General features: G+C 44.2%; 1 protein-coding gene across 1 annotated transcript; it reads right to left on the bottom strand.

Annotated features, from left to right (window-relative positions):
- Positions 1 to 376: 376 nt before the first annotated feature.
- Positions 377 to 15,417, bottom strand: chrd (chordin). The gene is made up of 21 exons (XM_068318114.1): positions 15,023 to 15,417; positions 13,506 to 13,609; positions 13,286 to 13,412; positions 11,470 to 11,622; positions 11,089 to 11,206; positions 10,537 to 10,624; positions 9,546 to 9,687; positions 9,105 to 9,242; positions 8,913 to 8,995; positions 7,369 to 7,516; positions 6,023 to 6,129; positions 4,997 to 5,276; positions 4,620 to 4,861; positions 4,415 to 4,528; positions 3,302 to 3,490; positions 3,114 to 3,207; positions 2,914 to 2,970; positions 2,599 to 2,702; positions 2,104 to 2,367; positions 1,464 to 1,557; positions 377 to 1,309 (listed from the first exon to the last, which is right to left on the bottom strand). The coding sequence occupies exons 1-21, from the start codon at positions 15,162 to 15,164 to the stop codon at positions 1,242 to 1,244; spliced, it is 2,856 nt and encodes a 951-aa protein (XP_068174215.1). The 5' UTR covers positions 15,165 to 15,417; the 3' UTR covers positions 377 to 1,241.
- Between the last annotated feature and the right edge of the window lie 1,950 nt (positions 15,418 to 17,367).

Raw genomic sequence — 17,367 nt, 5'->3', positions numbered from 1 at the left:
GGAAAGGAAAAGAAAGGAAAGGAAAGGAAAGGAAAGGAAAGGATGTTGTATCTGGTGCATGAAGACCACAGGAAGTGGCAGATTGGCAGAAAACACACAGGAATGCATGATGGAGGAGAAAAAAATCACAGCAATGATGACGGGAGTCGTTAGAGAGGCACAGAGTTAAAAAACGAGAGAAAGAAAGCACAGGATTAAGGTCATCCTTCTGTAATCGCTGCTCCAGATGTGAGACCTTGTGAGGAAAGAGAGGCCAAAAGGGACAGGAGGAGAAAACAACGACGGGAAAGTAAAGTATCAGTCAGACAAAGAGGAACAATATCAAAGTAAGAAAGCTGACTGGCGTCAAAAACGACACACACACACAGGATTTCCCTTTTTTTTAAATGTTTGTTTTATGTCGCCACACCATTCAATAAATACAAAACCTGCTTCATAATCGTAAAACACCAATATAAAAAACATAAAATACGACTTGGAGCGAGCAGCAGGAAACATCTTGAAGCAGAGAAGCAGTGAGATCATCAGGAAGGAATTATGACACAAAAGCTCTGCTGATGACCCTGAAGCCGACACGACCGATAATGAGCAGAAGTAGAATCACACGACTCATAAAAGCTGCCGACGGGGAAGAAAACCCGTTCCGGGTTTTCACTTTTATTTATTTTTAACCCTGTCTTGCTCGTCAGGAAGTTTGCCGTTTCAATATTGCTGATTAATCAGAAATTCACACACACACACACATATCCAAACACACACACACATACACACACACACACTCGCACATTTTAAAGGACACTTTCCTCTCTGTCCAGTGAGAGCAGTGAAAATTCCATTAGCGGTGGTTTTATTTCAAAAAGGAAGGCCGTCAGTGAAATACAACCAACTTTTGAGACAAAGTTTGTGCATCTACACCTTCTGTCTTTAAAAAAAAAAAAAAAAAAAGGAAACGAAACGAGCAAAAAAAATAAAATAAAATAGAAATATTCCAGCAAAACGGAAGGCAAGACGATGAAGGCATCAGGTTTGTAAAGTCTGCTTGGTTCTCTTGGTAACTCCGTCCCTTCACTCCGTTGAGTCTCTGCTCTGTCCATTACAATCCTGATGCTGTTAAAAAAAGGTGGGTGGGGTGAGGTGATGGGGGGTGAGGTGAGGTTAGGTGAGGAGGGGGGAGACCCAGTGTGCAGCTCTGGGCTGAGGTCCATAGAGAGGGTCTGGTGTTGTTCTTAAGCGTGGCTCCTTCAGTGTCTCGCGTTTCGCCTTCGATTTGGAGCCTTCATCATCGTCAGGTCGTCTTCCTCTGCAGAATCTACAGTCAACAGAAAAATCTCTTCAAGATCCAAGGAGACATATCGGGTTAATCTCTAAAAAAATCAGAAGCAGCTTTTGAATTGTCATAACGTGGTTTTGATTTTTCCATCATCCTTGTGAAACAATGCGGTTTTTGTGCATCGCTTGCTCACCGAGGCATCCGGGGCAACAGGCTCCCTGTTGGCGGCTGAGGTTGGAGCAGGTCAGAACAGGACACTGCTTCCTCTGACACTTAGTCACACCGTGCTGCAGGAGACCGAGACAAAAAACATGGAAGGTGGTGGAAAAAAAGAGGTCAAATTCAAGAGGCAAAGGGGGTGACGAAGACGAGGAGGTATGACCGGAATGTGACCCGCCAAGGATGGGAAGATGGGAAACGATACTCATGCATCCCAAAAGTTGAGCTCAGCTCGTCTGAGTTAATATTAACTTGAAGATTGAAGACATACAGGATTCAAAAATTAAATTAAAAAAGCTGCCAAAGTGTTCAGCGTGAAATGGGACAGTTGTGTTCACTTCAGAGAAACGCCAGCCTCAGCATCTGGAAACTTTTTTTGGATGAGAGCGGCGAGAGTAAAAAAAAAAACAAAAACCAAAAACCCCAAAACCGTAAAGCTGTGGGCTGTAAAAACCAAAACAACAGAACGAAAGACACCAAAACAGGATAATTCACAGCTCTTTCTGAGTAATAAATTAATCTCTCCTACAAGTGTGTAAATAACCGTTCACATGGTTCTGTAACACAATCCCTCCTATTATCCACATCTGGACCGACGCTCTGCTGTTACTCACATCACACCAGCAGTTGATGCATTTCATCTCCCCCACCACCGGTACCCAGGGATGCCAGTTGTCGCTGTTCTGGTAAAAGTTCTTGCCGAACTTGCAGTGCCGGGGCCCGTCGGCCTGCATCATGTCACTGTGCTCCAGGCCCTCGGGGGCCCGCTCCTCCTCGGGACACACCTTGCAGCAATCTGAGGGATTCCGTCTGACGGGGTGACTGCAGGTCAACACCGGACACGTCACCTTCTCGCAGTGGACCTCACCTGAAGACCCCTGAGGTGGATAAAAAAAAATTTTTTTTTGTGGTTATTTTCTGGTCAAAAATAACAAAAAATATTTGTAAAAAAAAAAAAAAAGAATCTGAACATTCTCCAAGGTGAAGCAGGAGGAAAAAAAAATCTCATTTATGACTCAAGTTTCTTTTTGAGATAAATGATCCATTAAGTGTTTTTTGGAAAGTAAAAATCCAGCCAGATGTGAGCGAGTTTATTTATGTCTATTTACCTTGCATGTGCAGACGGCGCATTTTATGTAGCCAAAGGGCGGTACAAAGGGATGCCATGTGGTTCCCGGAGCATGCATCTTCTGGTCTCCTTCAAAGTAACAACCTGAGAGGAAGAACAGACGAGGAGGAAGAGGAGGAGGAGGAGGTTACTGAGGACAGTCTGAAAGCCTTTGCTGTGGGACGGATGGAAAATCGATGAAAGAAGTGCAGCATCATGGCATGCAGAAAAGAAAAGATGCAGCACAAGAAGAAAAAAAACAGAAGAATTAAAGTTTTTTTTTGTTGAAGCTTTGGATAGTCGCGGTTGTTTCTACCCTCAAGATGTTCCTCCACCGTCTCCGGGGCTTTCATGTCCTTGGGTTCCCGCCGCTCTGAGCAGGAAAAAAAAGAAGAGATGGAGATGTGAAAATATAATTATATCTCATGACTGGTGTGGAAATGCACCATAATGACAAAAATCTGCAGGCTAACAAGCACCGGATGGAGCTGCAAAACATCATTCAGTTCTTCTCACCGTCGCAGATCGGGCAGCACTTGTCGTCCGGCTGAACGGTTCTGGAGCAGGTCAACACGGGACAGATGACCGGGTCGCAGATCACGGTTCGCTTCTGCAGAAACAAGGCAGAACAACAGGAAAGGAAATGATTTACACGTGCATGGAGCAGCGACCCGGCTTCGAACGCATCTAACGTTCATCCTCACCTGGCAGCTGCAGGAGAAACACTTGTCGTAGTTGGGGGTCCAGTGGGAGCCGTGAGCGTGGTGTTGGTTCTCGAAGAAGCAGGTGTGGGGGTCCTTCTTCAGCTCGTCTGGGTTCTTCGTCGTCAGGTCGTCCAGCTCCTCTTCCTCCTCGCCTCTGGTTCCAAACTCACAGTTGTTGGACACGTGGACCTGGAGAGAAGGAAACAGGAGGTCGGGATGAGATTAGAGGTGAGACGTGAGGCGACTGGCTTGTGAAACGTGTCTGTGCTCCTGAGCAGACGTGTGTTTATGGTGCTGTGTGCTATTAACACAGTTGGACCCTCTTCATGTGTGGTGTGTGTGTGTGTGTCATCGTTTAAGTACCTTGCAGCAGAAAAACACTCATCAAGCCCAGCTATAGGTTTGTGTGAGTGTGTGTGTGATCGTAGACCACAGTGAAACTTTTGTTTTGGAGCTCAAGTGTCTCCAGGCGGACGTCACATAAAAGCACGTGTTTATGTGTGTGTTGGTGAACGCTCAGTGTGTGATAACACAAACACTTCGCCCCTCAGATGGACGCCAACGGTTACCCTTGTTTTATATTTATCCATCTGTCAAAGCCAAACTCATTTTCACCGAGGGCCTCATCAGCATCGTGTCCTCAAAGGGCCAGATGTAACTTATAAATGTAACTAAATGTAATGTAACTAAATGTAACTACTCCTTAATGTTAAACAACTGAATTTATTACTTATTCAAGTTACAAACATTACAGTTACACAGAAAAAAAAAAGATTTTTGATTATCTTTTGTTCTAACTTAAAATCCTTTTAATTTGTCAGAACTCCATCAATCAAGGATCAAACTATCCAAGAGAATTAAGAAAATAAAGACATTAACCTCGTTTTTGGTCAAAGTTAAAATAAGCTTAATTACTGCATTGTGGGAAATGTAGTTTTTGTTCAGAGCACACTTTTGACCTATTTATTCTCGGTCACTCTGACCTTTTTAGTTCTCGCGGGCCACATAAAATGATGACCCGGGCCACATTTTGCCCCCGGGCCTTGAGTTTGACTCGTGATCTAAGCTAAATCTGACTTCTAATATTAATGAAAAGTGCCGTCTTGACCTTACCCGTCCTCTTATTTCTCCTCGGGGGTTCATCTTGGTGCTGACCTGGATGAAAGCCGTTCCCTGGTCCAGGTGTCGCAGTAATTCAACACTGAGGTCCTTAAGAATCCCCTGAGCCTTGTGGAGGAGGAGAGTGTGAGTGTGTGTGTGTGGGTGTGATTGTGGACACATGTGAACCTAACTAGCACACATGTGAACACTAATGCACCTGAGACCCGTAGAACCCCGTCAGCAGCCTCTTGTGAGTCGTGCTGCTGTCGTCCAGTTCCCCGATCTCAGCCAGTCCGTGGAGGTGAGCGTTCACGGTGAGGTCGTCCGACTTACTGAGCCCCGCCAGGATGATTTCATAATGCAGGTGACACTGTTTGTCCACTAACACCCAGGCATGGCCGGAGATTCCGGTTCTTACTGGTGGAGACACAAACTGGCCGGCCAGAGGGACGGGTAATTCTGAAAGAAAAAAAACAAAACCCGTCTTGATGATGTGTCAAAGTTTTTCTTAGGAAGCATTTCTGTGTGTTTCCATGTAGTTTTTTTTTTTTTTTTTTTACGAGCACCACTTCCTGTTTGGGTTCCAGTTCGTACCGTGTCTGGGCGCCTCCAGGCCGCTGTTGGGCAGGGTCCTGATCTGCCCTCTCAGCTCCCCCTCCTGGTTGTGCAGCGTGGCCACGTTGATGAACAGCTCGTTCTGCAGCAGCATGTGGATGTGTCGAGCCTCCAGGCGGCTCCAGCTGCCCATCGCCCGGCCGCTGGCCTTATCGTACTCCGGTGTCAGGTCGTACAGCACGGAGCGCTTGTTCCGCCGCCGCGGCTTCAACTCGATCGTCAGGCCAACAAATTCGCTGGTGAGTCCTGCGATCTGGACCTGGAAGAGGGCAATAAAGGTTAGGGGGATTAAGTTTTCACACTAATAACAGCCTGGTGTGCAACTTTTTAATGGGCGTTCTGTGAAACCCTTTCATGAAAATTGGAGGCATTATTTGTAATCGTAAAAATTGGCTTACAGCGTTATTGCCGAAAATCACATCAGACACATTATTATCTATTTTATATATTCTATGAAACACATCTGTGTTGTGGTTCGGTTTGACCTGAGTTGAGCTGCTTTAAGGGAAATGAAAAAAGGAAGGTGAGTAATAAAGGTTTTTAATGTGTTCTGGTCCGGTTTATCTTTTGTTTAGACCATTTTGAATCATTTCTGTGTGGGAGAGAACCCATAAAACAGTCAAAAAAAACCCCATTTTTGGACTGAAGATTTACTAGTGCATCGATTTTTCAGAAAATGTAAACCACCAGAACAAATAAAAAACTTTGTAGAAGTGCAACTTATTGTTTTTTGCTATGATATAATAAACTACATAAAGAAGTTAGAGAAAAAAAATATCTTTTGTGTTTAACTGCACCATATTAAAAGTTGCAGGTTTCGTGTACCTGGTAGTCCAGAGTGCCGTTATCATGCAAGTAGGAGATGGAAAAACATTAAATCACAACTTTGTATACGTGCAACTTATTGTTTTTTGCTATAATATAATAAACAACATAAAGAAGTTATAGAAAAAACTCTTTTTTGTGTTTAACTGCACCATACCAAAACTCTCAGCTTTCGTGTACCTGGTAGTCCAGCGTGCCGTTATCATGCAGGTAGAAGATGGAAGATCCCACACCTCCCGTCTTCCCCGGGGTCAATGCATCACCGCTGGACATGACGCTCTGAATCGCTGCGCCAGACAAAAAAAAAAAAAAAGACAGATTCGTATCAAAAAATGCACTTTGGAGCACCGAGCGCATTCCTGCTCCAATGTCTTGTCTAAAAAACCCACAAATTTTCCCCGTGGAGTTTCCCTCCCTTAAAGCTATGAAAGAGCCTGACGGCCTGCGAGATGAGGCAATGATTCCTGTCTTGTTATAATCTGCTGGTTGCATGAAACAGAGCGAACGAGGGCTGAATTACATTTCCCTCAGGTTCTACAACCCTGCAGACACAAAAATACATAAAGTCATTTGTTTAAAAAGAGAAAGAGTCACGGAGAGGATGGATCCCATTGATCCGATAATCAGAAGGCGTCCCGCTTGTGTAGTTGTGTGACTGAGCATGTGACATAAACATATGTTAAAAGTGTGTGACAGACACACACACACACACACTCACACATTCAAAACCCACCCAAGGTTAAGCCTCAGAATGAGGTAACTCCTGCTGAATGCGGCAGCAGGCTTAGAGAGCGGACAGGAGGGAATGAGTGAAGGGGAAAGGATGAGGAAAAAGTTCAGGGAAATGCCAGGAAGAACGACGGCAAAGACTGAAGATTGAAAGAATGAAAGAATGAAAGAAGGAGAGCGGTACACAAGAGGAGGAATTGGGGGTGTGGGTGGGAGAAAGGAATGAATTGGTTTGAATTCTTCACGCATAACGTCAAGCTGTTAGTCACAGCACTGGAACACCAACATCGAGAGTCAGGTCCAGCAGACTGTGACTTAAAACAACAACAACAACCTTTTCATGCATATTTGTTGTTTTGCATGCACAGATTTGTGCAGGAGCAGCGACAAAAAGCCTCTTTAAAGAAGTTTTTCGAAGCGATCGAAAACCTTGATGATCACGTTTCAAGTGTGTACGGCGAGGAAAGAACATGTGTGCATGCTTTGAATGGCTTCAGATCGTTTGGACTGTTCACTACATTCCTAAAGAGGCTTGTGTCTCTTTGTGTCTCTCAGAAAAACACACACAGAAGTCCAACAGAAGGTCTGTAAACACGGTTTTCCCCATAAAGCAAAAACTTGAAAGGATGCAGACAGAAAGAAAGATGGGGCGGCGTATTTACGGAATGACAAAAACAGCCACACGCGGGAGGCCACACATTTTTTTACAGCCTTGTGTTTGCTGCTCTGGGATGGATGGAGGCAGATATTTGCGTTTCACCTGTGGAAAGGTGTTCAGTTGTAGGAGGGACACTTACTGTCACAAGATTTCCTGCCGGTGATGAAACCAGAGATTTTCCTGGGATCCTGACCCTCGGTTGCCACGGCAATTTCCAGTTGACCACGAGATAACCAAAACAGCTCACGGCTATTCAGGTCTGTCAGCACCTCGGCGAAGTCTGGATCCTGCAAAATGTTGAAACGTTTAGGAAAACAAGTGGATAAATACAAGAATATTCCAGTAGAAACAAATGTCTCTTCAGGGCCAAAAATAAGACTTGTCATATTTAAAACGTGAAGGCCTTGTTGACATGATGTTAGTACATGTTACCAGGGTGACAAAACGTCTTCAGATGAAATACTGACGGCTGAGATGTTTCCAAATTGAGAAGAAAACAGACGCCAGGATCAGCAAAAATGTTCTTTTCATTCAGCGACGACAAAATCAGAAGCCATTAAGGACACAAGCCGTGAATTAAAAACACATGATATGAAATTACCCCCACTCAGAGGTAGACACTTAAACCCTTTTTCTTTTCTTTTTTTTTTTTTTTTTCAGAAAATATGGCTCGCATTGCCTCGACACGTTTCAGGGGAGGCAGAAAAAAAAGGGGGTATTTCACCAGAATGAAGAGAAATGTGAGATTAAACGGACAGATGTACGAGCGCGTTGAAGAAATGTTACTTTTATGACCTCAGGGCCTCGGTTCAATATAAATATACATGCATCATAAATCGCTGCAAGCGAGCTGCCAAAAAAACAGAGCAAGGCCTGCGGAAGGGGACCGGATCGAGGAGATGGAAAAGGATGGAAGTGAGATGAAAACAGGAAATATTTGGAGTAAATCAAAAGAGCGGTTAACGCCGTCATGATGACTCGTGTGAAAAAAAAAAAAAAATCAGATAATTGCTTTAGAAATAAATAAATCGAAGCAGAAAATCGCTGGTTTGGGTTTCAGCATCCAACCTTAGGGCGCTCTGAGGGGTTTTGCGACGGCCGATGAGCTCAAGTGATTCATACATGTTCCACAGAGGGACCGTCGCGCAATTCTGGGTTGAATTCAAAACAGACCCACTTTTCATCACTCCTCTTCCTCCCCATCTCGGGCCACAGAACCACTAACCACTCACATGTGTGAGAAGTGTGTGTGTGTGTGTGTGTGTGTGTGTGTGTGTGTGTGCAGTCCCATCCTCCTCCTCCCCCGTTCGCCCTTCTGTCCTCCATCTCTCATCCCTCGCTAACATCTGTCTCCTGCAGGAGCTCCTCTTTTTTCCTCCTACAGCCTCTCCTTTTTATTTTTCTTCTCGTGACACTTGTGGAGCTTTGATCAGACGGCGTGAGGATGTGGGCGACATCACCGCATCCGTCTTCCAGTGTGAGAGTGTTGCCGTGTTTTGAGCTCCCGACTCAAAACGGCTGCAGTCCTCCCAGAGACTGTGGAACCTCTCCATAAAACTCCCACTGATTTCACACAGTATTGGTTTTTGTTAATGGATTGTTATGGGGGGGGGGACTATATTTAGCAGATACAGAACTTTAAATGTTTGTCACCCCATGTGGTGAATGTGTGTTATCACTCACATGAGAGGTGATGTTGGCTCGGATCTCTCTCAGGATGTGCTGCCGGTACAACAGCTGGACTCTGATGGGCAGCTGAAGGGGTTCTGGGTAAAAAACAGCATTTTTTCCATCAATAAAAAGAACTACATAAAATGGATTTAGTATATTTTCCTAGTCTCTTCTTTTTTAAAAAAAATAAAAAATTCTTCTCACCTCCACTTGTGTGTTTGATCAGACCCTGAAGGATGAGAATGAAGTGGAGGTTGTTCTCCGTGTCGCTCAGCGTCAGCATGGCGATGCCTCCCATGCCTGGATGGTCCTCCCCTGAAGTCAGCATGGAACTGAACGTCTCTGCAAAAAGAACCCCAAAAAAACCCCAAAAAGAGACACACACATCACCATACTGAGAGTCTGCATTCACTTAATCTATTAGAATACTCATCTGTAAACAGAGCCCACTCTTTGCAGCCACGTTAATCCATGCGAGGCTTTTTACGCTTGCATGAGAACATATACAGTTTCACTGCTTTGTAAATATTGGGTTTATTGTGTACTGAAACGCAAAAGACAAAAGGAACACGCTTTGTCTTGTAATAGAATCGTAAATAAAATAGGAGCCATCACAGCGCTCGAATTTCCCACGTGCGGACGTACCAGCGAACAGAGCGCGGTGTTTGATGATCTTGCCCTCCACTTCCTCTCTCCCGCCCGATGACGTCGACATGCTGATGCGCATCTGCTCAGACTGTAGCTGTCGTATTAGAGGTTTAGGCAGGTTGGTCCATACCCCGCAGAGCTACACACACACACACACACACACACACACACACACACACACACACACACACACACACACACACACACACACACACACAAAGACAGACAAGGTTATCAAAGTGTTGCAGATCACCAGACGACCCATCTGCTAAACGCATCAACCTTTCGACATAAAAAGAGACGGGGAGATATGTGGCGGCGTGCCGACACCCCAGAACTGTCACTTCAGGCCCGATCTCCTATTTTTTCATAAATGATGGTCTCGATCCCACCGCTAAGCAGTGATGTAACATGTGAAAAATTCTTTTTCCAAATGTTTTTTGGCCCCCGCTAACTCCCCCCGACCGGCCTCTTTTTTTTTTTTTTTGCTGGAGTGTTTTCTCTGAGGTCCTCCGGGTGCTTGACACTGACATTTATCTAAAAATAATAACTTGGGTCCCGTTTTGAGGGGGTGTTTGGGTCTGAAATAGAATGAGGAGATATGTGGATCTTGGCTGTAAACGATGAGCAGCGATTGGACGAGACCTGGACGTGTGTCCTGTTTCTTCTCTCACAACAACACATCAATTTTCCTGATTCTTTGGGACCAATATGCCCTTTTTATTTAACCCTTGCCTACCTCTGATCCGATGGGGGCTTCTCCCTGTTGCAGAATGTGTGTTTCACTCAATAAAGTGTCGGCGTATTTGTGTATATCTGTGTGTGTTTACAGTTTGTTGCAATCAAATGAGTAATGAGAGGAAAAGAATCGAGTCCAAGAGTCATGCAGCGAGAGTTCTTCATAACAGAATTTCTATCCAATTCAGGACAAACACAAACACATTTAATTAGAAAACTAAAACAATATCATATTTATGTGATGTCTTACCATGCCTGACTGTCCTTTGGGGACTGTGTACTCGAAAGCCGTGGTCCCATCTGAACCCAGTAAGATCATTTTACTGGGGCGACCCATTCTGGATAGGAAAGCAGACAGATATTTATCCTCACTTCAGTCTGATTTTTACGGATTGATTATGTTTTCAACATTTTGGAATTTGCTGCTCAAATTTCATTTTTTTATTATGGTATTTTCCACACTATAAGGCGTACCTTTAATGAATTATTTAGTTTATTATTTATTTCATATACTGTATAAGGTGCACTGGATTATAAGGTGCACCTTTAACAAATTGTTTATTTTATAATTTATTTCCTATATAAGGTGCACTGTAGGTTCATGACAAAAATTATAGGCTTTTAGTTGTGCCTTATAGGGCGGACAATACTGTATTTGCTGCTTGCAGGAAACATTTTGGAGATGTGGACCGGATGGACAGCGATGCTTCTGAAGCTCATCAGAAAAAGAAGAACGCCACAGCCGCTAAACGCTCAAAGACGGGGACATTTCATCCCTTTTTGGACGCGCCGTGAACCTCACCTCAGGTACGTGATGGAGAACGCCAGGCTGGATCTGGTCAGAGAGAAACGAGCTCTGGCGACGCCGTTGGAGCTGGAAAGCCACGAGTCCGTCGCTCCTGTCAGCACCGCCACGAAGTCTGAAAAGAACGCAGGACGTAAAATAAATGTTTGCTGTTTTTATGTGTGGGGAACGAATAACTTTTCACCAAAAATAAATATATTGGAAGTAGATTGAGCGAAATAAACTTTTAATTCAGACAAAGCAGCATAAAGGGGTTATATAGCGTGCAGCAGGGGGTTTTATTCCACACCTTTCTTATTTAACTTAATGACATTTGCACGTGGAACAGAAAGTATCCTGGTGGTCTGTTCACATCCATCCAGGGCGACTCCTACTCACCAGTGCGACTCTCCCCGGGGCCGACCTCCTCAGAGGTCAGGTAGGACCGGTCGTTGTAAGATTTGTGGAGGTCATCCTCCTTCTCTTTGCCCTTCTCCAGGTAATAATCAAAGCTGTCCAGGACGGCGTCTGTCTGCTTCTTGTCATCCACACCTGTGGAGAGAAACAGGAAGCGAAGAAGAGTTCAGTGATGGGATTTGTGTTAAAGCTGTAGAACATTATATGTGCAGAGTTTGATAGTGGATATGGATGTCAAGAAACTGTTAACCAATAAAAACATATTTCATATCTTTACATTTTGAAACATGAGTATGAAGGAGCATGAAAATTCTGAATTTTATAACTTTCAAAGAAAAACCATCAGCTGTTCTCTATGGTTCACTTCATCAGGAATTTTTTTTAAAAAATGGATGTGAGATCAGCAGCCACACACAGTTTGACAAAAAAAAGGGCTGTTAAACACACGGGGAAACTAGAGGAAAAAAAGAGCAACAACAATTTGGATGTCAAAAATGTCAAAAAACATCAATTTGTATGAAAGTATATTTGACACGTCGTCATCACTTCTGCTCCAGGGGCGCTCACAGCTGGAGGATAACTGGGAGTGATACTACTGTGTGATCTCAGCACCAACTACACACACACACACACACACACACACACACACACACACACATGGCAATGCTCATTCACCCAAATGCTACTTACTAAACAGCAGTTTTCTGAGGAAATTGGCCGAGGCTGTCTGTTTTCTTTCCTTGTGACACACACAGACACACACACATACACACACACACACACACACACACACACACACACACACACACACACACACTCATCAAACTCATCAAAACTCATCATTCTTCCCTCGGGCCCTCATGGCTCTGCTCCACTGGGCACGCTCTAGGCCTTCTGGGTAATGTCACTCTCACTTCTCCACACTTATTCTGTATCCTCAGGTGCACCACATCACACACACACACACACACACACACACACACACACACACACACACACACACACACACACACACACACACACACACACACACACACACACACCGCTTTCCATCACTTACACAAACATATGAGCTGTTGCAGCGCCAAAACTAAGACAAACACACTCAACCTTTTCCTTAAAACTTGACCACAACACAAACATACAAACACACACACACACACACACACACACACACACACACACACACACACGGTGTTGTCCATACAGGCTTTACCTTTACTTTCCATTCCATTACCAGACAAACAGGATAGAAAAACAGTCAATTGGTTTAATAAGAGCGTAACATGAAGACTGGGAGTGTGTGCGTGTGTGTGTCAGCCGTGTGTGTGTCAGCAGTGTGTGTGTGTGTGTGTGTGTGTGTGTGTGTGTGTATGCACACGTGCAGCAGAGCTCTAATTCTCTAATAACTATTTATCCAGCAGTGTGTGGACAAGCGGCTCGTATGAATGAGCTTCCAGTGATGGGGGGGGGGCTCTTTGAGGTGCAGGTGGAGACGCACACTTCACGCAGCTGAATGGAAAATCGATGGACCTGATCACTGCATCTAGCAATGATTAACTAGTTGACCGGGTGGACGGAACAAAGGAACAAAGGAGCACAATGGGTGGAGATGGAGGTATAAAAGATGGGAGGAGAGGGGGGGGGCAATAAGAATGAAACAAAGAGGAAGAAAAACACCGAGGGGAACAATCGGTCAATTTAACAACAAGGTGTGCTTTATATGGTTTTATCCGCTCACTATTTACACATGCAGGACAGGTAGGAGTGGAAAGAAAGCGGGTCGGTGGATGATTACCTCTGGGGCACGATTTACAGCAGTGTCCCGGGAGCAGGACGGGCTCGTCGCAGTCCAGGGTGGGACAGTCCTGCTTGATATTCTTACAGTTTACTTTCCCAAACACTTTGCCACGACGGCTCTTTTGCTGCCAGAGGGGGGGGGGAACCACCAGATGTCAATCATCTCGTCACATGTGCAAGCGATGAATTCTGTTTCCTTGACGACGGATGAAACTCACCGTTTCACAATGGCACTGGACGCAGTGCATGACGCCAAAGGGGTCGCCCAGATCCGGGTGCCACGAATCCTCCAGGGAGTAAAATCTGCCTCCGAAGGAGCATCCTGGAACACAAACGTCATGTGATCACTAGACTTTATTAAGGGGGAGGGCTAAAAATTTAAATTTTTTTGAGGATATCATGCGAATTGCAAAAATTTAGGAGCAAGAAACTGTCAAAATGCAAGGAATTTGTGAATCAGTGAGATTCAACAAATAAATCATTGCCCAGACATGTTGAATTCAACCGAAACTGCCCAGGTGCATGATGGGTTTTGGAATTCAGGACTTCATCATAATGATCCACGAATCTTCATGACTTCACAGGACGATGCATGACATAGGAGGACAATTGTTAAAAAGAATTGTATTTAAAAACATGCAACAAACATGCATGTTAATCAATAAGGGGTAAGAACCAATATGCAACGTGTGAAAAGGAGATCTTTACACACTTTATATGTATTAAAGTTTATCACAGCACTTATTTCACATGGAAAAGTTTGGTTTTAAGTCTCTTCTACGAGGCTGCAGAGGCTGACGTTGTGTTTACATCTGAATCAGCTGAACAATGCAGAAACCAAAAAAGCCTTCGCTCAAAGGTGAAGGGGGTCACTAGAACCCGTGTCCCTGTTCCGTCCAAAGCTACAAACATGGTTCACATTACTCTTTTCTAAACAGCCCAGTTAAAAAGCAGCTCGCTCTTGCTTGCCATTTTTTCGCTCTGCTCAAATACATCATCTGAGAAAAGCCAATACTTGTAATGGAAAGTCGATTGATTACAATTTTCCACAGCAGAATGAGACGTTCAAGGCGGCGATGAGCGTGGAGTTCCCACAGTTCTGTGCTCCCGTGTGGTTACCGTATGAAAGCCGCGGTGAGCTTTGAACGTGGGGACTTTCACACATGAATCAAAAGGCAAGTCACTGTGGTTATGACTCAGATGTTTGCCGCTTGTTTACACTTCAACTAGCTCAGGAAAATCAGAGGAAATATGGAAATTTACCAAAAAGACATGCCATTACACTGGGGTAAGCTAAGAAGGCAGTTCTTTTCATCCCACATTAAAGTGTTGTCTCGGGAAGGCTCTGCTAAACTGAATGGAATGTTACCTTAATTAATTTCATTACCTAAATTTGTATGCAGTCTCTATTTCAGGTCAATACAGCGGGGGTGAAAGGGGGTCTGACCTCAGGTCAGGGCCTGACCCCGCTGGAATGACGCACAACCAAAACGTAATTTATTATGATTATTTAAGAAAAATATAGAGTGTTCACGTCATTCAAATGACTAACTATAACTGTAATAACATAATAACTGCAAAGAGGTGCAATGTTTATATCGAGTTACAGCCTTCATTTGACTTTTTCGTGCGTTTGGATGAATTTTCCGACGAATAACGCACAACTCTGTTGGATATAAATAGAAAAATATCCTCTTAAAACCTTGAATGTGTTTAAATCCGCTGCTTTTCTTACCTGACAAGCCTTTGGAGGGCAGCGGGTCTCTCTCTGACTGGATGGGCAGCGTGGGGGTCTTGAGCCGTGAGGCCGCTTGAGCGTGGAGCGACGCGCAGCTCAGGACGCACAGCACGGCGCGCAGCGCGCTGGGGACGAGCATCCCAAAACGTCTCTGTCGTCTCTCCTTCCTGAAAACTTCCGATAGCGCGCAGTTTATGTGGCCTCAGCCGCCTTTGAGCGAATAATAACCCACTCCAGATCTCCGCTCCTCTCGTGGAGGTCTCACTGGCTGCCCGTCCTGAGTCTCCTCTCTGAAACCACCCGTGGTTTTTCCACAGACAGCTCCTTTTCTCTCTCTCTCTCGCAGCTGTACCGTTTGTTTTCCCCACAGCACCAACAACCTCCTCGGAGCCCCGTCCCTTTCTCTTTTATAGCCTGCTTCCCTGACAGCTCCAAGCAGCCACCGGCCGGGAGGAGGAGGAGGAGGTGGAGAGATGATGGGTGGAGGGGTGATGGGATGGGTGGGTGGGGGGGGTGTTGAAAGGGGGAATCGAAGTCTTTATCAATTCATTAAAGGGTTGAGATCTGAAAAACGCGCTGCGTTTGAAACCTCATTAACACTTTTTTTTTCTTTCTTTACAACAAATAATAGATGTAAACTGTAAGTGAACGATTTGTGGACTCATTTGCATAGCTCTGATAATTTCATCATGGAAATGACTTCCCATTGAAGTTCCCTTCTGTCTTGTGAATCAAATAGTATTCTAAAGGATGACTGATGGAGTTAACAGGAGAGTTAGTAGCTGTTTATCTCTGATTACAGGTATTATTCTAAGGAAGCTTTTCCTATTTATCTGTTTTATCAGATATTAAACTAAATGTTTACCAAGTTAGGTATCAGTAAACAAAAAAAATCATTATTATTGTTAATATATTATTATTTTAAGCTCATTTTATTTTTCCCTTAAGTCATTTGGCCTCCTGTAATGTTTCTACTGCCTCCACTCTGCATCAGCATTCCTGTGGAGAGAAAGTGTGAATCTCCAGATCATGTACAGTAAGGAATGTGTGTGTGTGTGTGTGTGTGTGTGTGTGTGTGTGTGTGTGTGTGTGTGTGTGTGTGTGTGTGTGTGTGTGTGTGTGTGTGTGTGTGTGTGTGTGTGTGTGTGTGTGTGGCAGGCTGCACTGTCTATTTTTTCAAGTGTTCTCGGAGCTCCGACTTAAGTGACTTAACAGAAACAAATGAAAATAGCTAGAATACCTCGTGGCCCTCTGCTACCTCCTGTCCTCCTGCAGACCTCAAACTGTACCTCATGGCACACTTATTATGACTGTGGTTATACTGTATGTCTGCTCTCAGGCATGGCTACAGGTGCCCAAAACTATTCAAACCAACAGCTTTCAAAAGTCACTGTGCAGCTTCACAACAACAACTAGTGAAATTTATAAAGGGCGGATTTGGATCTGGGGAAACGTTTCCATTAAAAAAAAACCAGAACAGAGGAGCAAAAGTTAAGCATAGAGGGACAAATGCTCTGTGATGGATTTATGGGTGATTAATTTCAGGGTTAAAAGGTCAAATTTATTGGAGTACTGTGAGAAAATGATTGATCGATTGTGGCTTTTGTTCGATTGTGCTATGATCCCTTCTAGGAGGGAATATGATCAAAATATTGCTTCACAATTATAAATATTTCCCAAAGAGGGACAACAATGTGCATTTCATTTCATTTAATTTAATTTCATTTCATTTTATTTTATTATTTCTGGATATCTGCTTACTATTTAGCCACGAATACAAAAAAGGAAGGTGCCAAATCTAACTAAATCTAACTCCAAAAGCGCATGGAGAACAAGGTGCGAGCGCAATCTTGCAAACCTGATGCATGCGTGGCATTATGTGGACTGTGGGAGGCACTTCCATCGTGGTGTGGAGATTCACGCCCCCGTTTCCACTCACCCCAATCCTCCTCGATGATGGTCTGTTTGCTCTGCATCATAGGGTGATAAGCGAATCTTTTCTTCTGCTGCAGTCGGTGATTAATTAAGCGGTGTGGAATGAGCAGAACCCACTCCACTCAGCCCCACTGGTGCCATCACCGCGCCGGGTTGTGTATTGGTGACGTCTGGCGCATGCAGGGAGAAACTTTGATGACATTGTATGAAAGACAAGTCGTCTCTCCAGACGTGTATTAAACTCACCACCTTCATCTGCAATCAGTCTTTTCATCGGAGGGGGAAAAAATCCGGCTTTAAGTCTGATTGTTAAAGTGTGAATAAGTGAAAACGACAAAATAATTGCGTTTTGATCATGCGCAAAATGTCATTGGCAAGAAGGAATTGTAATTGTGCGTGATTTTCCA

This window comes from Antennarius striatus, chromosome 6 (assembly GCF_040054535.1).
Source record: "Antennarius striatus isolate MH-2024 chromosome 6, ASM4005453v1, whole genome shotgun sequence".
Lineage (NCBI taxonomy): Eukaryota > Metazoa > Chordata > Actinopteri > Lophiiformes > Antennariidae > Antennarius > Antennarius striatus.
Note: the sequence above shows the minus strand (reverse complement) of the source record. Positions and strands in the feature narration are given on the sequence as shown.

What these genes read in the sequence shown, in the direction of transcription:
- chrd (XM_068318114.1), bottom strand. Translation starts at nt 15,164, where the DNA reads ATGCTCGTCCCCAGCGCGCTGCGCGCCGTGCTGTGCGTCCTGAGCTGC. An exon ending in CCTGGAGGCGCCCAGACACG is followed by an intron (nt 4,862 to 4,996) that starts GTACGAACTGGA and finishes TTTTTCTTTCAG; the next exon opens with AATTACCCGTCCCTCTGGCC. An exon ending in GTTTCTCCTGCAGCTGCCAG is followed by an intron (nt 3,208 to 3,301) that starts GTGAGGATGAAC and finishes TTGTTTCTGCAG; the next exon opens with AAGCGAACCGTGATCTGCGA.